Source organism: Mustela nigripes, chromosome 13 (assembly GCF_022355385.1).
Source record: "Mustela nigripes isolate SB6536 chromosome 13, MUSNIG.SB6536, whole genome shotgun sequence".
NCBI lineage: Eukaryota > Metazoa > Chordata > Mammalia > Carnivora > Mustelidae > Mustela > Mustela nigripes.
In genome coordinates, this window is record NC_081569.1 from 125,361,042 (window position 1) to 125,383,455 (window position 22,414).

General features: G+C 36.3%; 1 protein-coding gene across 7 annotated transcripts in view; it reads left to right on the forward strand.

Annotated features, from left to right (window-relative positions):
- CEP128 (centrosomal protein 128) overlaps nucleotides 1–22,414 on the forward strand; it is a 390,964-nt gene that overhangs the window by 346,299 nt on the left and 22,251 nt on the right. For all 7 annotated transcript variants that reach the window (XM_059373591.1, XM_059373593.1, XM_059373587.1 and 4 more), the window contains one exon: nucleotides 20,857–20,934. In XM_059373591.1, the coding sequence (XP_059229574.1) occupies nucleotides 20,857–20,934 (78 nt within the window). The remainder of the gene's footprint in view (nucleotides 1–20,856; nucleotides 20,935–22,414) is intronic.

Genomic DNA, 22,414 nt, shown 5'->3' on the forward strand with positions numbered 1-22,414 from the left:
CTGATTGGTTTGACAATAAGGACTAACTTTGCCAATCCGCAGGTCTAAGGTTTTAGTGAAAATCTATTTAATGCTAATATAAAATAAAAGGATTAAAAATTTATACTGATAGAATGGCATTAACATTAATAAGATTTTAACTTTTCTCAATACTTTTTGCATATGTAGAACTTCCTGAAATGCCTCTAAGTGAAGGAAGAACTGTTGTAGTCATTAGACAAATCTTGGTAAATAAAACCTCTTTCGTATACCTTCCAAAACAGAAAGTGAGTGCTTTAATAACTTCATTACAGTCCTTTGGCAAGTCAAGTGGTTTCTAATTTTTTTGCTTTCAACAAAATTGAAAGAGGACCTAATCGAGCTGATAGATCATTAAAATTAATTTTTGATGACAGATCACTATGTAATCTTTGCCATAAAACTAGGAAGGCATTCAAGAAACTGAGTGACATTGTTATAACCAAACTACTTTCATTGTCATGTACTTTTTTATGTGAACAAGATTTCTCAGTGATTAAATCTATAGAAACAAAAAAAAAAAAATAGAACTAGAAATTAAATGGAACACTGTCTCACTCAAACAAAAGCTAGTACTTACCCATGGATGCATGAGCCAATTAAGTACTGGAGACAAAAATCCATCCCATTAAGGGATATATTTTTAGAAGTTTTGGCATCTTTATACAGTTTACATTTAATAATTTTTCTCAAAAAGTTTAGTAGACCTGGGGTGCCTGGGTGGCTCAGTGGGTTAAGCCTCTGCCTTTGATCTCAGGGTCCTGGGATCGAGCCCCACATCCGGCTCTCTGCTCATCAGGGAGCCTGCCCCCCACCGCCTCTCTGCCTGCCTCTGCCTACTTGTGATTTCTGTCAAATAATAAATAAAATCTTTAAAAAAAATTTTAGTAGACCTAATATTGTAATGACAATTCAATCGATAAAAATATATAATACTTGAAACATTATGGTCACGGGGCATTTTAAAAATCAGTTTTTCTCTCTGTATATATACATTTGTCTTACAGAGAAGATGAAGTATGGTAAGATAACCAATAAAAAGACTTCCAAGAATAAATATTTTTTTATATTAGGACAAAAGTATGCTGGGGAAATAGACGGGAAATAAATTCAAAGGACAAAGGAACAATATAAAACTTCTGTCTTTTAAGGAGGATCTTATTTAGTTATTTTGTCAGAGGACAAATGGTAATAACAAATGACTGAAGTACTTAAAGTTTGCTGGGTAAGTTTATATGAGTAATACAAGAGTTTTATCTGAAAATGTCAGTATTTACAACAGTCCAGAAATTTCATCCTTTGCAACTACCTAAATCTCTGACGAAATGTTTAAAAATCTTAAAATGTGTGTGGGGAGGGTGAAAGGAAAGGGAGATATATAGTTTAAAAAATTATCTTAGGGGAATATCTACCCCAAATTTTGAAAATCATTGACTTGGAACAAATGTATAATCATATAGCTATAATTCATCAATATTTAATCATCTTCTCAAATCCAAGTGACCTGAAACAATCTAGTTTTCCTTGTTTTCAATGTGTACTCATAGAGATAGTATAACATACAAGATAAGTCCTAACCTGTAACAATATGGAGAAATATATACATAAATGAACGTATATTGAGAAAAATTACAAAACACTGAAATTCTTAGAAATATGGCTTTTATTTAAAAAAAAAAAAAACAACAACAAGCTCTTGGAGCCTTTGGCATACCTCTAAATGTTTCATTCAGCTAATATTAGTGGTAACAGATTTGAACTGTGCTCACCGGTAGATCTTCAAGACTTCAGTGTCCAAGAGTTCAGGAGAATGCCAATGAGTCTCTGTGGAAATCACCAAGTAACACTATATACTCTTCCCTCACGTGTCTGCCATTACAGTACACAATTGCTGCTGGAGTTTTTATTTTTAATTCTCTTCTTCCCACCCTGGAGCCAGCACTAGTCATGCTTCATCTTACTACGCCTGTGATCCACTCTTCAGACGCATAAGTTGTTGAGGAAGGATCATTACTCCTTGTTAGAGCAGCAGATTCTGCTTTACGGCACTTAGGAGTATATGGTGCCAATAGAGTTAACGTAGTCACTGAAGTGTCCTGGTTAAGCTCAGGAAATAACTGACTTGAGAATGTAAATCTGGCCAAATCACTGTTAATTATTTGCAGTGGTTCTTCTGAGTATTTGTAAGAATCTTAAAACTAAGGAAAACTTGCCTTTATCTCTTTATAAAACCAGAACTTGCTGTTTCAAAACCAAAGATCAAGCTAGGTTCATTTTTGGTTTTGCCAAGGCTATGAGCCTCTCATTGAAGTTGCCTGAAAGGTTCAGTCAAATTGGCTTGACACCAAATAAAACGCAGTGTGCTCTGTACAGTTTTGACCCAGAATCAGGTGAATCTCAGCAGTTTTGGCTGAGCTACATTGTAAAATTTTGGATTTGTTCGAACTTGACACTTCCTGGGAACCCATTCAAACTGAAACCGGAAAAAGTTTTTGCACAAACCCTGTCCTAGCCCGTTCTGCCAAGTTTCCCACTGCTCTAATGTTAGTCTACCTTCTGTATATTCACATTGAGGGCAAGCGGAAATATCCTCATGAATCTCTCATGAGGGATCTTGGTGGAAACAATCTAGACATTCTCCTTTCGCCACCTTGTCCCAAAATACAGAGCCTGTTTTCTGCATTCGTCAGTATTAAAGTATGTATGTTTTCCAATAATGGGGTCTTCTTCAAAGGGTTAAAGTTCTAAAACATGACTGTATTTAAGGTCAAGTGAAGAAAATACTACTCAGACAAATAGGCTGTGTGTTCAGAGTTGCTTCCTTATGGCAAAAGGTGATGACCAGTTTAAAAATGTAAGACTTCCTTCAGCCTGCAAAAAATGGTTTCTTACAGCCCTGTCAAATTTCTCATAAACACGGTCACATAGGGAAAGTGTCACCGAGAAATTACATAATGAATACAGCTTCACCGGCAGATGAATTTAATATTATCGAATTGCTCCGTGTTTGGAGGTCAGACTGACAGCTTCATATTTGATGCTGATAAGTAGACACACCGCCCGCCTAACTGCTTTGCTAGACAATGTGTTTCACAGCCCTGCTCTAAATGCTATCAGTAAGAGGGCATTCTCTCCGTCAGAAGCTCTTGCTTTATATTGTGGAGATCATATGAGTGTATATTCCAAAACACAATGGAAGGGTCTTTCTGAAAAATATAATACATAGAAGAAATGCTTTCTGTTTACCCTAAGAGAACATATATGGGTGAAATCTCAGAGTAACAGTGTATGCAGTCTTTTTTAACTACCACTTAACTTTAACTTTTTTAACTCTAACTTAACTATAAAACAAAATGTTGGTATTGTACCCTTAATAATATGGTTGGTGGGAGTAGTAGGTATTACATTTTTGAAATGGCCTTTAAATAGAAAGCTGTTTGGGAGATTTTCATTTTGTGCATCTAGTTTTAACCAATTACAAGTTTCAGCTGAAAATTATTACATGCCTAGTTTAAGTGATGATGATAAGGTAAAAATAGTATCTGGTTCAGAGTCAGAAAAGCTAGGTTCTGACCATATCACTCTTCTTGGCCAGGCACACAATCCTGGGCAAGTTGTTTAAGCTCTCTAAATTTCAGTTTTCTAATTTTTTTTAATGATTGGGCTGGGCTGGGTGATATCTGAACATTCCCCTCCCTAATAGACTCTGGTCTGGTCTAGAAGGAATTAAAAATTCTGGTCTTCAGAATTTCTGACTTACCAATAATTGCTATCAGTGTACTTAATTCAATCATATAATAGTCTATAATAGGTACTTGTTGAATTTCTATCATTGTTACATCCCTCAGGGTATATAGAAGATTAGGACCCTGCTGCCATGAGTCGCATATTTTAAATAACATAGCAACTGGAAGGGGTCTTAGAGATCCTTTTCAAAACCCTTCACTCTACAGATAAGAAGTGTGGAGGCCAAAGGAGTTAATGCATTGCCACGTGTGGCAAAACTAGGGCTAGAATTCAAGTGTTCTGATTAGTGACACAGTGTTCTTTCCATTCCACATACTCCTCTTGTGACTGGTAAGAGCAACGAAGACATGAGTAGGAACACTTGACAAGGGTCTGGTGAATGTGCAAAGTGAAGAGGAAGGAAATCAGCAGCCAGATCCTATATTTACCTTAAGCAGGGCCAGAAGTGGACTTATAAATAGGACACTGACATTCATGGACCATAGGAAGGGTTGTCAGAATATGCCCTCAACGTATTGGTCAATGAAGTTTTATAAAGCAACTTTGAACTAATTTTCTGCTTTTTGACTTTTGTAGGAAGAGTTGGTATATTATTAGTCTTGTCTTGGACTTGCTCAGTGATACTAAATGCCTCTGTTGATCTGTTTTACTTTAGGCATCTGCATACCAACTCTAATTCTCCTTACGCAAGTGTTTATAAAGTTTGTTTAGGACTTTTAATAAACTTTGATCTCAGATGAAAGGCTAGAGAGAGCATAAATTGTCACTATTAGCACTATTAATATAAATATCCAAAGTGGTCTTATGTTAATTATTGAACATTAGTGAATGATTTCAACCTATCATTGCCCCCAATTACATTATATTTGAACATCAAACACTAAAAGGCCAAACCATCAAAATAGCCCTTCCCTCATTATTCTCTTCAGGCTCTGTTCCTAATTATTTTGCATAACGGGTGTTTCATAAATGGTTTTATGGAGCTTTTTCAGTGTTTTTCACTATCATCTCCCTCTCTACCTATCCATAATAAAGGCCAGTGAAACACATCCTTGACGTTCTGTTTCATTGTCATCAGACTTTCACCAGATTCTCTACAGCACATTAAGTATAAACTCACCGACAAAAGATCTAGAGTCTCTGAAGGACTCCCTTTACATTTTTTTCAGAGAACTTCCTGTCTTCATCATTTGCATTTCTCTGTCATTTCTAACTCAGAACTTGTTTTGCTCTCTAATACCTCAAAGCTCCTCATTAGACATCCATTTAGTCTTGGAGAAGAGTGTATTTGTTTGCAGTTGAGTGAGAGGGAAAGACAAAAGGTAAGTGACCTCCAAATTTCTCATTAGGATTTGGTGGACTGAGAGTTAGAAGATCTAGTTGTGAACCCTGGTTCTTTGACAATGGCAACTCCCTGAACTTCTCTGAGCTTAATTTTTCTGTTTTCTATAAAATGAGCACAGTGCTTATCCTGCTTGTCTCAGAGTTTTGCAGAGAAGAGCAAATGAGATAATGGATTTTTCTGATTTTTTAAATTTTTTTATTTTTAAAAATACTCCTCCCTTAGGTGTGCGTTACCTTTACCAGTCAAAGAAGCAGTATATGGATTAGAAAGGCTGAGCTCTTTAATCAGGTCATTTGAATTTTGATCTGAGTTTCACTGTACAGGTTATGTGTCTAGACACTGTGTTATATGAAGTTTACTTCCAAAATTTAATTCGCTTGTTTGAAATGTTGGCTCTGAGACATACAGATTTACAAATCTACTAATAATCCTAATAACTTTAGTTCAGTCCCCAGATTTGGTTGACCTGCAGTAAGACCCTCTTTTTAAAAGCCCCCCCACCCAGATGATTCTAATGTGCATTATAGTTGAGAATCACTGATTTTGGCCATCGTCAGCATCCCCTTTAAGAATATACCTTATGGTACATTGTCTAGGGCCCAGTGCTACTCTGCCTTTGTGTCTATTGGATTTAGTCCTATTCATTTCTACTGAATTAATTTCATGCCTTTTTGACTGTTAGTATTATGTATTCTGTCTCTAGTATTTCTTCTTTCTAATCTACCAAAACAGTTGTAAGATTCTTTCTCAGACACTGTCTTACTTTATTTTTTCAAGCATCTTACTAAAATGTATATTTGCCAGACCTAACTTCAAGGGCAAATTTATCTATTCGTGAATTTGCCAAATGACTTACTCTCTGATTTTAACAAATTTTAACAAACCAAGCAGTTTACAAAAACAATACTTTTGGAAACTCTACAAACGGTTACAAAACAAGTAAGTTGTTTTGTACCTCAGTATGTTGGGGAAAATGGCTGTTTAATCAAGTTGCTTTTGTCATAGCAACTAAGGTTATATCGGTTACCTGCCTTCCTCATTTCTTCTTCTTTCTCCTCATAATACCTTTGTGTCAGTCCCCTTGGTAGCATCATACTCATTACCTTTAAGCCACTTTTCCATTTAACATCTGCTCCATGTGCCGAACTGAGTGGGAAGCAAGCCTTCTCACAAAGCAACGCTATACACATGCTTCATGAATTGTCAGACTTCCTATCAGTACCCACCTCCCCGTCTCCAGAGCAGTTTAGGAAGACTAAAGGAGGAGAAATTTGGCACTAAGTGGATAAAGGGTATTCTGAGAGGTGATGATAAAAAGTAGAGAGCTTTAAAATGGTGATTTAACCTTCACTATAACAATTGGACCCAGTCTTGTCTTTCCATTCCTTTTGGTAAGGATTGATTTTTTGTCATTGTTTTTACCGTTACTTTTTTAAAAATATCTTCCAAAGAATAAAGAGAAATTTTCCTCACTTTTAACAGAGAAAAAACGGATTCTGTCCTGCAGATACCACATGGGTCTGTTGTACCATGTTGTAAATCTAAGATACATAATGGATCTTGGTGAGCTTATTTTCTTGAAATGTTTTCCTGTTTCAGCATCCTAGGAATTATTTTATTGTTATTCATCAGTTATTCCCAACTATGCTAGGAAAAACTAAAATAGTATGAAAGTGGAGGAATAGGGGAATCATACAGGATTTGCAATAAGTAGAACTAAATCCTTACTATTATATAATGTTTCAGTTTTCTTACTGTGTTGTCCAAAGTCTATCAAGAAATGAAAAGATTTTACCCTATCTACACTTTACCATGTTACCATATTTATGTTATCATATTTGATGGATACTGTAAGAGGACACAAGACAAAAGACTTTATTACTCATGGCACAGCAGGCCCCATAACTTACATATATGTTCGCATCTTTCCTTTGCTTCTCAAGTCCCATAGGGGCAATGGGCATGGGTCTAGGTGGTTGTTGCACATGAAGTGAATTTGTGTTATAACTGAGGAACCCTGAGGTTATGCAGCCCCCAGTCTTATAAAGAGAGCTACAAGAAATCTCACGCAACCTTTGTACCAGAGGGAGACACTATCTCTGTTTGCTATACAAACATCCTTGAAAAGCTATTCTAGGAATACAGCTACCCAAGACGCGTAGCAGCGTCATGGAGAAGTACCTCCTAAGTGTTCTATTGCTTTTCAAGAAGAAGCTTTGTAGTGTTTTTCATTATTATTATTACTTTTATTGAATGGAGGTTGAGAATTCAGAATTTCTCATTTTCTCGCATAATGACAAAAGAGAAGGAAACTGACAGAGGAAGACATTTCACAGTTATTAGATGAATCAGAAGATGAATATAAAGAGACAGACAGCAGCACTCTAGAAACTAATGAAGATGGTGAAATTGATTATATAAGCAAAAAGTCAGATTATGAGTCTTCAAATGATAATATACTAGATGAATTTTGCAAACTGAAGAATCGATGAATGAGCAATATATTTCTAAGGGCAAGAAGGAAATAGGATAGTCTCATCTAGTTAGTTATTCAACAAGAAGGACTTTATTATGCAGTATTTTGCAGTAAGAACCTGAACCACCCCATTTTGCTGAAAGAATATATTCATTACTCTTTCAACTTATGTTTGTTCACCAAAATTTACTTTATATGGTTCATAAGTGGGCAAATGTTGAAAGCAAGTTATATAAAAATGCGATTAGAAGGAGAAGATGATACAAAAAAGAAAACTTCTGATGGACTTACTATACTAATTGATGCTTATAAATCTAAAAAATGAAAAATTTACAATTACATAGTGAAAAGACAGCTTCATCAATTTAAGACAGTTAAGAGCTATTGTATTTTTAGAAGTATTGTGTTTTGAAGATGCAAATGCAAGAATAATGAGCCAGAAGTAATGGTAAACTTAGACTCATTAGAAATATCTTTGAAGGGGTACCTGGATGGCTCAGTGGTTTAAAGCCTCTGCCTTCAGCTCAGGTCATGATCCGAGGGTCCTGGGATCGAGCCCCAAATCGGGCTCTCTGCTCAGCAGGGAGCCTGCTTCCTCCTCTCCTCTCTGCCTGCCTCTCTGCCTACTTGTGATCTCTGTCTATCAAATAAATAAATAAATAAATTCTTAAAAAAAAAAAAGAAATATATTTGAAATATGAAATCAATACTTATAAGATGGGTATTTTCCAGACTTATGAATGATAGTGCATCAGAAGTCAGTTGCATTCATACCTTAAAACTAGAAAATATATAATATACTTAAATTCTTACTAAAATTTCTAATAAAGTTTTCCTTACTGTCGTTCTCTAAATTATTTATCATATAACCAAAAGATTTTTTTTTTAAACTTCACCCATTGGACCAGAGTAAATGGCAATGACTTGACTAAGTTTTCTAATGCACTAAAGATTAAGCAGAAGTCCGTTGTTGTATTCCAGGATCTGGGAGTAAAGTGCCATTTTGTATTCCCTTATTTTTGTTTGTTTGTTTGTTTTTGTTACAAATGAATCTTCTGTGGTTCCCACAGTGTGCAAATTGCAGCTGAATTTAAATGATATTACAGTAAATTTGATCCATTTGATTCATTATCAATAGGTATCCTGTTTGCATCTCCAGTAAGTTCCTTTAAATCAGTGGATTCCCTCTAAGCTTGAGCGAGAGAGAACATATTTAGATTTAAAGTAGTGTTCCGCATGATTTTGTGATGAGTATCCAAGGCTGCACCTTTTTAGAAATAGAACAAAGGTCTCCCTTTGACCTCCAACCAACGTTGATGATTTGGCCTCCAACCAAAGTAATGGCAGTATAAAACAATATAAAGTACTTCAGATTTGGCCTTTCTGACTGGTAGACCTCAAGGGTATCCTGTCCTAGTATATCCCACAAAAATGTAGATAGAGCAAAAATCCTCAAAGAAAAAGTTGAGTACTTGTCTCACATAATATGGTTTATTGTTGCAACTTTACTATTTCTTTTAGAGTATATCCCAGAACTCCTGTCACACCCACTTTCACTCAAGAGCATATGAGATCATTCCCAAATTGAATATAAATCATCTTTTTTCATTAGCGTATTTTAAAACTATCATTGCATGTGTGTAGTTACCGGATGGCTGAGAATCAACTATAGTACCAACTTCAATAAGTATTTATCGAGTAGCTGTTATGTATTAACAACAGAGATCCAAAGAATACTGAAGTTTAATCACTATACCTAAAATTTCCCAGTTTAATGGTAAAAAAAAAAAAAGTCAGTTAATGAAACATTACAGTGCAATCAAATACATATTTCTCTCTATTGCCCTGATAACTTACTTTCATTCAGGAACCAAAAGAATATGATTGACCTCAATCTGGGCAGCTTTAGCAGAATGAAGTCTGATGTAGTGATGTTTGTTTTATAGTTTGATCTGCACATAGGAAGTGCTTAATAATTCTTGTTGCATAAAGGGAAGACTGACTGATGTTTCACCCAGTTTCTGTATAGTAAATGCTGCAAATTCCTGTGTAATTCCCAGAGTCTTGCATGTCCTCTAGAGTTTTCATAACATCCTTTAAATGTCCAAAGTCATGTGGTTTTGGCCACTTCTGATTTTTAGTTTTTTAAAATGTATCCAGTAGAAGCTGCAGAACTTATTCCTTTTAGTTGAGTATATTAAAATGAAGTGGGGGGAGGGAGTCTCAGTTCAAAATTTCAAATTGTTTTGGCAGGACCAACTCCTTTTCATACTAACCACGAGGCCACAAAGCTTCATTGTTGTCCAGTTAAATGAATGCATGGCTTTCATTTGGAAAAAGGAAAAAAAAAAAAAAACTTTCTAGCAATTTAAGTTTCAGGAAAACAATTGATTGTGGCAAATGTCAGATGAATTCGCTCACCAAATCATATCGTCAGCTGATTTATGCACACTGGCTTTCGTAGTCCATATTTCTCAGCCAATGGCAGAAAATTTAGAAATTAGTATTTACTGAGTGCTTACTAGTGTCCCTCCTGCTCCCTGGACTGGCTTTAGTTAAAAATATATACTTTTGTTCACATATAGTCCATCAGGGCCCTCTTACCCTCTGTTTACCATTCAAGACATAGCTTAACAGAGCATCTCAATTATTTAAAGCTCACCTTCAACATTAGTTATTTAGGTAGGCTATCTGCCAGAATGTATTGCTCTAATGTCAAATTATTGCTACTTTCAACTAAGTATGGCCTGCCAGTTGGGATTCCTTAAGAGATAGTTCAGTTGAATTTTCAATGGTTTTAAAATATTCTAGATAGGCTCTGCTTCTGTCTGCTTTGGCAGCAGTCGGCCAGGGGAATGCTTTGTATAAGATCCAAAAGAGTGTTTCTAAGTGTTCAAAAAAGGATTAATTATGAAAGCAAACTTTAAAAGTATAGGCAGGGTTGGTCTCAGTTATTTTTGAATTAAGTCTCAAAGCCACCATGATAAAAATAAAATACCTTGCCTGATTTCTATTTAGATCTGATCTGCCTGTCACCAGAAACTCATCCATATAGGGGATTAACTGTTCACATGCTCTTTCAAAATCCAAGTGCTGTGTGTGGAGTAATGGAAAATGATTAATTTGTTTTGTCATTCTCTTTGAGAACACAAGACATCTCTTAAAAAGAAAATAACCCTTTATTTTGAGAACAGAGAGGATTAATTATATTTACCTCACCAAGGTGCTTTTAAGTAAATTAGCCTGGATCTTACCTCAACCAGAACAATTATCATTCCTTATCAGTGTTCCATGTCAGGATCCTCTGTTCCATGTTAAATACAGGAGGGACAACCCTGATTGCCTGTATTAGCATGTCTGGAGGCCCTGGGACGAGAGCTTTGCAATATTCAGGGAAATGATTAGCATTTTTCTGTTATCTGTGTCAGTGTCCCCGTCACAGCCTGTGTGGCTAAGCCCCTGCCCGTTCATCCACAGGAAGAGGGTGCTCTCCGCATCACAGGCTTCCTGCTTCAGCTTCTTAGGTCCACAAGGGGATCTTATTTCTCATCATTCTGTCTCTAACTCTTGTGTATTCCTTTTAACTCAACTTTACAGTCCCTCATTTTTTTCCGGTTCTGTTTTTTGTTGTTATTTCTTTACTTTTGAGTCTGTCTGGAAACATTCTCTATGCCTCAAAAACAGTTGCTTTTTAAATTCTACCTTTAAAAATAACCTGTAGTGTATTTTCATTCCACGACAATTCTGAGTTCTAATTGTGCTTTTATGGATCTTTGTGTTGAGGGTTTTTTTTTTTCTTCCCATAAAACTAAGATCTATTGTGTGTGATGCTAAGTACTTAGTACTAGAAATATAGGGAAAAATACAGTCCTGCCTTTAAGGCATTTGCTGCCTACTTAAAGAGACAAGCACATTGTTAGGAAGTATTAGACACAGGACATGAGACATGTGTGCACAGGAACCACTGAGAATGGACCTAACCTAGACTTCAGGGGAGCCTTTCACAGAATAGGCTAGGATCTCCATTGTAACAATAGCTAGTATTTACTGAGTGCTTACTAGTGTCCCTCCCTGCTCTAAGTACTTTACATCCGCCAAGATATTTGGTCCTTACAATAATTCTACACTATGAGTATTACTATCATTCCTTTTATAAATGAAGATACTGAGTCCCAGGGAAGAGGGATCTGAGAACTTCCCTAGATACATAAAGCTAGCAGGTGACTAAAGCAGGATTTCAGGTCAGGTGGACCAGCTCAAGAGCCCATGCTTTTAACTGCCATCTTAGAGAAGGTGGCGACCAAGCCAAGTCTTGTAGAAAGAGAATCTGTGAACTAGTTTAAGCAGTGTGTGGAGAACATTCAGACGGATGTACTTCATGTGCAAAGTCATCATTGCAAAGAAGGTTTTCAGACAAAAGCAAAAGTATGGAGTAACATTCATGATAATAGAACTGGAAGCTGATTAGCAGTATTTAGATGAATATGTATGTGTATACACACACACGCACACATGCGCATGCCAGTTAAAAAGTGGGGAAAAAAATGAAAAGCGATTCTTTGCCTGCTTTTGGAAGTATCTGTTCTAAAAACACAAAATGGTAAATATCTGGAGTTTTTTGATGGAGCAAACACCCAAGAAGATCAAGATGTCTTTCTTCCTGTTTTTTTAATGTAATCATTAGCTTTGCTTTCTGCTATAAAGGAGTGAAGGTTTTTCCATCCCACAGGTGTTCTTGGGTATGTATTAACTCCTAAAATCCCATATGTGATTTTCTCCTTATTTTACTTTCTCTTTTTGAAACTATTTTTTTACATTATTTCCAACCTTTTAAGCTTAAAAATCAGACCCCCAACCTACTGTGGAAAAGACGTTAAAGCCACAGTGACTGCTGCTACAGCCAGAAGGTCTCCTAGAGACTTTTAGATCAAATTTTCCCCTTTTCCTGATTGGGAAACTGAAGCCTATGGGTTGTGATTTTTCCAGTTCATGCAATTGGTTATGGCAAAGCTGAGATAGAACTTTTTGTCTCCTGATTTCTAATCAGTGATTTTTTTTTCACTGTATTTTGCTGCCTCACCTCAGACAGAAGACTACCACAATAAGAATGTTATCTGATTAATCTAAATAATCCAACATTATTAGAGAATCTATTTTATGGGCATTTAGGACAGTTCCAAGTGCTTACAGTCACAAAGTATGTTTTTGGATCAATCAAGGGCTTTTGATATGACACAGCAGTCACTTTCTAGGGATACGGTACATTCTGTCAGTAAATTTCTCATGGAGTGCCAAACGGACGGTTCCCGTGAGGTGCATCTCAGAGTTTTTGCTGCTCTGCAGGACTCTAACCTGAAAATGAGATGCCTATCCCAACTTCTCACAGTCCCCCCAGACCAGGAATGCTCCTGCTTGGGGGTGAGGGACTAGTGATCCGAGAACATCATCAAAGGATTTACTTTAGGCTGTAAATAAGAGCATATCCCTCCTCTGCCCAAGGTTCTCAGAAGACCTTCAATCTCACTTGGAATTAAATATCAAAAACTTGACTGCCAAAAAGCGCTTCTTAAGATCTTGTCCCAGAGGGAGGCATCTTTGGCCTCATCTTGTTGTGAGCTCCCTCAACTCACTCTAGAAGAGTGTCTAATATAGAGGAGGCATTCACTAAATGTTTGCAGATTGAATAAATGAATGAGAACCTTTCCATCATTAAGTAAAGCCCATTCATTCATTTATTCATTCAGGAAATAGTTATTGAGTATCACCTTTATGGAAGTACTGGGTGGAGTGCTAGGGGCACGGTGGCGAGTAAAGACAACTATGCCCTACCCTTCTTATGCTTATTTCCCAGAGTCAACATGACCATTAATCAGGTAATCACAAAATAAATGTGATTTATTTCTGGTAAGTGTTGCAGAGGAAAGGCTCAGGGTACAGTAGAGAGCTTTTTGATGGGTTCAGTAAAGGCAGGAGAGAGCATTCCCTAAGGAAATGATAAAGGGTAATAAAATTTAACCATATTACTTAAGATTTACTTAAGATTCATTGAACATAAATTTTGTACTTAAAAATTAAAAATCCAAGTGGAGCTAATGGTATGCATGATAAAGTCTATAGGGGAAAGTGTACTGATGTATATAATTTACTTTGTAAGGCATCCAAAAAATAAGTTGGGTCAGTGGATACGCATAGGGATAGATAGATGAGTTAATATGTGTTAAAGCAAATATAATGAAATATTAATAGTAGAATCTAGATGATAAGTGTATGGGTGATCTTTGTAAATTTCTTTCAGATTTCCAGTATGCTTGAAAGTGCTCGTAGTATTGGGGGGAAAAGTTTTAACCAGCTCAGGAAACAGGAGGGAACATTCTCCACTGAGGGCACAGTATGTATAAAAGTATTTATGTGCCATTACACTCCTATTACTTTTGTGTTTTGGATAATGTCTACAGAACAGCAAATGTATTTCTAAATATTGGATATAGTTTTAATTAAGTTTGCCTTGTTTCTGCATCGAATTCTGTGACAGATTTTTATTAGTGTCACAAATTTTAGAGTGTCACCGATCTCCTCTTCTGCATTTGAGAATTACCAGAGTTGACAGTACCTCACAGAATCAGCCTTTTTAAAATACCTGCTGTTTGGAAAGTATCTGAGGCTTTCACATTCACTCTTTTACTTAATAATAACAGCTACCCTGTGGTTATGAGATAACAAAGATCATCAGTGTTTATCCCCATTTGGCAAATTAAAGACAGAAGCTTAAAAGGGCAGGGAAGAGTGATATTCCAGAAACCACAAACACAAGTAACATTACTAGAACTATGAAGATCCGCAAATCAGTAATGCTGAGTTCCTGTTCAGCCTGCCTTCCCCCTCACCTGTTCTTCATCTGCCAGTGTGAAATATGTGTCTGGAACCAATGAATCAGAAGCATGGTCTCTTTCCCTGCCACCATAGTGGAGATGGCTAAACTCCATCACTTCCAGGAAGTCTTTGCATATGCTGTTTGCCCCTTATTAACATGCAGTCCTATCTTGGAGGCAAACGTTCTTAAAATTCTTTGCCTTGGGAATACATTTTATGTTCAATTTTAAGAAAGAAAATGGTGTCACAGAAATTAGATTGTGGGTCTCAAGACCTTCCTGCCTATAGACGAGTGTGGTAAGGGCATACAGAGAACATCAGCCTAGTCTTCATTTTTTTTCGTATGTGATTTTCCCTCACATCAGGAAGTGGCAAGGGAAGGATGGGAAGGAAATCTCAGGGACCTCAGGGGAAGAGATACATTTGTGTATTCCTTCTGTCTTCCCTTCAACTCATTTGTGGTATTATTGAAAAAAACTCCCCCAATTAATCTAAAAAAATAAGATCATGGGTTGACTATGACTTATAATTTGGTCATGTCTAAAAATAAGAAAGCAGTCATCTGGGATGGCAAATTCTGTAGGCTTCATATAGTTCTTCACTTAAAAATATTATTGTGAATGAGAGTTGGAAAAGATCTAGAAAACCTGTTTTATTCAAGTGTTTCAATGAAGATATGCCACCTGTTCTCAAATTTCATAGATGGGTGCTTTTTAAAGGAGCTCTTCTTTTTGTGACTAGAATGCTGTTATATGAAGACATAGAATTTGTTGCGGACAAAAATTCTTCTGGATTTTAGCTCAAACACAGTCACTGATGTCATATTGCAACGTGAACTGGTATTTCTAGGTCACACCCTTGTTTACCTCTTACTCCAAGATACACATAAACCCTTGAATCTAAGTGGGTGTCTGATTTTTAGAACTCTCTTAAAGTACACAATCTAGAAATAGAGGACTCTTCTGGTATTCTGAGAAATCCACACAACTCTGAGCACTGAGGCCCTTTGAAGGATGTACAGCCACAGAATGACTTGCCAGCCTATTCTCTGCTACGGTTCGGTTTGGTTTCAATGAGCTCCTGATACAATTTGGATGAAAAGAGGGCCCTACGAAGTCGATACAGCTGTGCTGGATCAAGTCCCCACAAGTAAAAAGGCAGACAGTCTATCCTTTTTATGATTTCACCCTTCCTCCCCTTGAAATTTGTTTACTCAGGTCCTCTTACCACCTTCTAGCCATTTGTCAAGAAAGTTCTGCAGTGGATCTCTTTCCAAATGAAATAGAATTGCATTTTTGAACCCAAATAAACTGCTTCATAACCTTGTTTATTTAACATCTGTATAGTGCCAAAAATGCACATGCTTATTTTTAAAATAAAAATATAGCATCTCCTTATTTCATTTATCATCTAACCCTCAAAATGTATGATTGCAACAGGACTCTCAGAAAATGCTAGTTGTTATACATTCCGAGGAAAATAAACACATGTGCATTTTTACAGAGAGAAGGATAGTTAGCAAAGTATACCCTTGGTTAAATCTGTTTCTTAATCTAAGCTCTCTCTGCAGGAGACAGGAAACTAACAACTGCAAAGAAGCCCCTTTCTAGTTCCGAATCACTGCTATATATGTTGTCATACTACATTCATTATTCAATTTCCCTGTAGTCTGAAACAAAGGAACAACTAAGGAAAAATGTACTGCCGACCAGTACAAAGTGCTCGACTACATGGCAGTTTGGTGTGTGTTGAAGATTTTGGAATAGGAAAATTGCCAGCTTATTCTTTGCCCTCTCAGACAGATGGATAGCAAAACCCGCCTCTATGTGCAAGAGCCACAGAGCCAAATGGACATGATTTCTGAATTTCACTTTTGTTTCTACCATTTGATCTTGCCTTCATCTAGAGAAAATAAATGAAACCACAGAATTTTCATTTCTCAGTTTTTAATAAAGAAGCCAAGATTTGGTGGATGGATCAGAGAGTGGTAACTCTGCCTTTGTCTTTACAGCCAGCAACGACCGAAGCACCTCTTGTGGCCAGATAGTGTGCTACATTATTGCAAAATGTTACAAAAAAGAAAAGGGTGCATTAGTGAGCATCATAAAACTGAATCTCATACCTAACTTCCTCAAATCAAAAGATGGAAAATCCTGAGCCCTCCTGAGCTCGCATGTGCTTGGATGCATGGTCTTGAGCACACACTTTTCAGCACTGGCCAGATGGACCGCTTCCTGCGTCCATCTTGAAACTCCTCTTCCATAAATATGCCCATCAGGGACATATCTCCAAAGTTCTAGATGCCAAAAGTTGATAGTGAGGGAAGATTAGGAATTTATATCAAACAGTGTTACAGCTTCTGGGGATTTACCATCAGAGTATTACTGTAGTAAGAACACTGCCACTTCTGCATTCTAACTGCTTGGATTCCTACTCCAAATTTGCCACCACCAGACTGATGTTACACTTTGGTTCTCAGTTGCTTCATCTGTGTCATGGGGAATAACACATATAACAGCATATCATGGTGTGAGGATTAAGAAGTATATTCAAAATTGAGTTACATTTTTATTGTTCGGTCTTTCATTATAGTGCTAGGAGCAGTTGATCATTTGCTTTGTCACTGCCCTTAGCTCAGTGGGAGTCCAGCTCCTTAAGCCTCTGAGATAAACCAAGTGTTACTACACAAAGTATTGGTTTTTTATTAAGTGGGTTCTTAATTGTGAATTTTTCTTTGTTTTTAATTTTGATATGAAATTTAGTATCTTATAATATTTTCAAAAGAGAAACCATCTTTAAACCCTTTTGTGAATGTCTCATTTAATTCTTCTAGAAAATTCACCCAAGAAAATTAAAGACAGGTTAAGCACCTGTCATTTGGTGCCATTACTGAATAACTGGAGAGATTATTCCCTTAATTCTAGTAGTAGGGACTTGTCTGTGCCCTTTAAAGCATTGGACTGGGTGAGGCAGAAAAAATTTACCAACTTAAAAAATCGAAAGTTTCCCTGACTCTGCATGAGGTATTTTGCCCTAGGAACTAACATACTATATGGGTCCTTATGGCACTGGAAAACCAGTAAGTTCCTTATTCAGATTATCCATCTGCTAATGGTTCCGTTTTTCTAGCACTGTTAGCTTTTGGGGAAAAGTGAACTTGAAGTGACATGTAATGTGACCAGACTCAGAGCAGCTCACATTATTAAAAAAAAAAAAAAAGAACGTGTATATGCATACTCTTAAGTCTATATGCAGAAGTGATGGTTTTAAGCACACTCACATGCGTACAGAGAGACCACGACAATCAGAAAATAAATATGCTCCCCCAAATATCACTTACTCATGAAATTATGAGATGTGAGATGCCTGCAGGCCTGCTGGACTCATTATTTTCATTATTTCATATCTTACTGTTGCAGAGGCCTTAAAAATCTCAGCATCTGTATATATAATTTCCTTAAAATAAATGCAGTAAATTTTTTCTTTCTGTAATTCTTACATCTTTTGCATATGCCTACTTCTCCCTCATCCCTCTCCCCCATCAGTTAAAAGCTCCTGAAGAACAGGAACTGTGCCATCTCTGTCTTGTGGATCGTTCTGTGGTATCTAGATATACATTGGGTGTTACCTGATTGACAAGACTGTAAGGATGAAGGGAAAGTCATGTGAACCAGAAACTATTTCTGATATTAAGGAAGATGCTTAGAAACAACACATAAAAGGAATACAAAGTAAGCCACAACCAAAATAGATGATGAAAAAGTTTAAAGATATTAATGGAGACGTAGGGGTGGGAGCGGAGAGTAGAAAAATAGCTGTACTTAAGAAAGAGCCAAGGAGTTTCTTAAGGTTCATGCAAAAAATATATAGAGAGCCATTTTGAATATGCATCCAAAAACTATCAAATAGTCAAAATAAACTAGTATGTGAAAATATGCAAGAAAAAAATTTCTTCATGCAGTCACCTGGTTGATTGAAAATTTTAAACAAAAATATTTGCATAACATGCTGAATTTTATAGTAGGGAAAGAAATCATGTGCTTATTTTAAGAACAAAATGAGTTTAACATACCTCTCCCTAGTTCAGAGGGTCACTTCTGAATGAGAAAATTTATGGGACTAAAAAAATGGAAATAGTTTCCAAATTGCAAGTCTATTTGAATCATTGTTTATGAGGGTATTTTTTGATACAAAAAAAAAAATTGCTTTAAAATCACCACAGCATGGATTTGTATTTTATTGTTAAAGGGCCAATATAATTATTGAGGAGATCTATTAATTTTACTATTGATGAATATAGCACACATGGTGGCTAAAATTACTTGCTCTCCTAAACCTACATGTTGGAGCCTATATTAAGAAACTTGTCATTTTGATAAATCTTTCCTACACATGAAAAAGTTAAATGAAGCCATTTAAAATGCATGGGTGTTTAAGTGAGCACATGCGGCAAAAAGAAAAAACTAACAAGCATATAAATGTTAAACAGAAGGAAGAAAATACTAAAGCCTTTAAATGGAACTAGAAAAGGAAGATTTTTATGAACTTGAAGAAATAGGACATATGACTTCCAATTTCAAAATGGTGAAGTTAGAGTGTTTCTGCTTTCTTAAAAAATCACATTAGAAAAGAATATGAAGAAAGAGAAACACTGATTTATGCATTGACAACTAGAAGACATGTATAACTCCCATGTTGGAGAATCCTGTTAGAGAAATGGTAAAATGATTCAAAGCAGAGAAGGAAAAACGCAAGCATCTGTCAAAGGGATACCAACGGAGAGCAAATATCTTTTACCCTGCAGACTTTGAGAGAGGTTTTTGAATTGGATGTACCATTTACTCCAGAAGGAGAGGGCGGAAATGAGTATATTGAAAATGTCTGCAAGGAGGAGTTAGACCCTCAACTCTCTGTCTCCATCCCCACCCCAACACAAACCCTGCAGAGACATACATGTGTGTTCTGGAGAAGTTCTGGATTGGAAGTGAAGGTAGACCACAACACTAGGGTGAGACAGAGGATTTAAAATAGGAAGATTAAGTGTAAGTGGACATACCAAATGAGGTAACATCAGTTCCTAACCCTGTCTGGTTCCAGAAAAACTGAACTTCCTCTGAGAAAAAAATGCTCATGTACTCATAATTTGGAGCCTCCTCCCACCAAAAAAAAAAAAAAGATTAACCTATAATTTATGTAATTCTCTGGCATTATTTTTAATAATTAAGGCATTTATTCTGTGTAATAACTAACAAACCCTGAGATCTCATGGCTAAACACAATACAGGTTGATGTCTCACTCACATGAAGTCCAATATGGCCGACAGCTCTCCTCTCTCTTGTAGCTCTGCCATCTGAATCACGTGGCCTCCAAGGTCCTCATAGCAGGGGCTGGGATGGAAGTGGGAACACATAGGGTCTTAACTGACTAAGCTTATAAGTGATACCTGTCACTTGTACTCATTATGTGTTGTTCAGAACCATTCACATGGGGGATGTAGGGGAGCAGCATATGGACTATTGGGTGGCCACTAACTTCTCAGCAACACTGTGCAAACATAGGTCCAGGTTATCACAAGACACTTCACTTTCTTCCCACAGGGTTTGTGGTTTATTTCATTGAATAATTGCAATTTGTTTTAAATTTAAAAGCTAATATCTTTTGACTAAGAATACATTGATGTGCTGGGCCTGTGACAAGACTAAGAATATGGAGATGCCTAGGATATATTCTCTGGTCTCAAGGCTATTCTACCACTTCTGGGTTCATATTGCCTTTAAAATAATGTTTAGATCATTCCCTGCTAATGTTTATATTGGTGGGTATAATCAAAGCTAATTAAAGACTAAGTTTTTTATTTACAATCAACAAAATTTTGTGTCCCTCTTATAAATATTTAATTTCAGATGTTTCTCCCAAATTTTATGAGAACCTCTTCTTTTTTAAGTAAAATAATGGTTGGGAACTCTTTTCTTCTGTATAATGGCAACTTGGGAAGATCTCTAATATATTCCATAGAGAAGTAACTTCAAATTCATCTGTTTCTCAATATATTTTGTGCTTTATTTCTGATATTCACTGAAGCAGGTTTGTAAATTAATATTAATATGAAATGCTCTATAGAAACTTTCATAGCATATCAGTTGAAAGTAATTATCCAGGAAGAGTTTTTATATCTGAGGCAGTTTTACAAATGCATCTCATAAGCTCTATGAAAGGAAATAATTCTCCTGATTTAAAAAATATGTATTTATCTCAGAAATTCTATGATATCTGTTCTTATTTTACTGTCTATAGATTGAACTGCTTCTAACCATGGTACAAGTGATTTTTAGTACTTGGGTTCTGAGAGTATTGATCAATTTTTTATAATGTTTGGCTGCCGTATGTTTTCTTTTTCAGAGTACCCGCGTGGCCTTGGACCATCTGGAGTCTGTGCCTGAGAAACTGAGCTTACTAGAAGATTTCAAAGACCTGAGAGTGAGAAAAAGTTGGCTTGTCTCTTTCAGTATTCCTATTTGAGTGAGAACACTTGACATCTTCCTGATGTGCAAAGAAGGTTGTAGGGAGGGAGGAAGAACTAAAAAAATATTGGAGGTTCTTAATATTCCATCTTATCAGTGTTTATTGACCTTTGTTAAGTCAGGATTGAAAATACTGGAACTTACGTATTACCACAATAGAGGAAATTGGTGACTTTTATCCTCCCACTAGAAGCTCATTTGGCTTCCTAAAGCTTTAACTTTAATTTAGAAACACCTTAGATCTAAAAGAAGTTACACATTAAATTGACAGTAGATAATTTTTTTGACAAGCAATTTTAATTTATGGGCTGTCTTTTTTCTTTAATTGCAAACTTTCAGAGTACTGTTTTAGAGATATGATAGTACACAGGTTATCTCTATACTATGATATTTGAATTCAAATCCACAGAGTTTTAGATTTTATATCCCATGCCATTTATCGATAGAACCGAATCCACAAATCATTTCATTATGAAGGAAATTAATTACATGTGTGGACATAACTACTGTAACTTCTTGAAGTTCTCGTAGAAGAGACATGTAAAACAAATAATTCTGCCTCCAGTCCTGCCAGACAAGGTTCAGGCCAGAGAATACCTTGCATATCCCTTTAGGGATGCATAGATAATGGGCTGTTGTAGTGATTTATAACACCTTGGTCCCATGTGGCTGAACCTAGCAATGGTGAGAGTATACTTTGAAAACCATGAACCCCTTATTTCATATTGGCTTTAAAATATAACTTGTGTTACATTTAGGTTTTGTTTAAATCTAACATATTATTTGAGAATCTAATGAGTTGGAAATATAGCCTGATTATGCCATATTGCTTATCAGAGGCACTGACAGAACGTGGCTCTCAAGATCTATGCTATCTTAAAGTCACCTCTCACTAAGCATATTTTGATAGTTCGGTTACTAAACATTATTGAACAGGATCCAGGGTGGAGCTGACACATCCAGAAATCGAGGCTATCGCAGATGGAATAAACAAAGTGTTTCTAGTACATTTTGCTAAAGTTTCGATTCTTTCTCAAGATTTGATTACATATTTGCAGTCTAAATCCCTATCAAAGGATTATGAAACCAGTGTCCAAAGAGATGTGATTTTAACTCACCCTTCTATTTCCCAATGTGGATAGCAGGCAGTATGTTACTCCCATATCCCTTCCACATTTTTCTCTGTAGCTAACAAGTCATCTAAGGGAAGGAAGGGCAGATAAGAGAAGGTGTTGGAAACAGGTGGTATTTGCTACTGAAAAACAGATGTCTCTCTTATACCAGCATAAAACAGAAAAAAATTTAACCTCCAGTGACAGATCACTTTTTTTCCTCCAGGGGTCTACACTGAACAGAATATTCATAAGTGCAATTTATAAGTTCTCTGCTATTACCAAAAGTTTTACTTTTTTTTTTTATCATATGGGCTAAGTGAT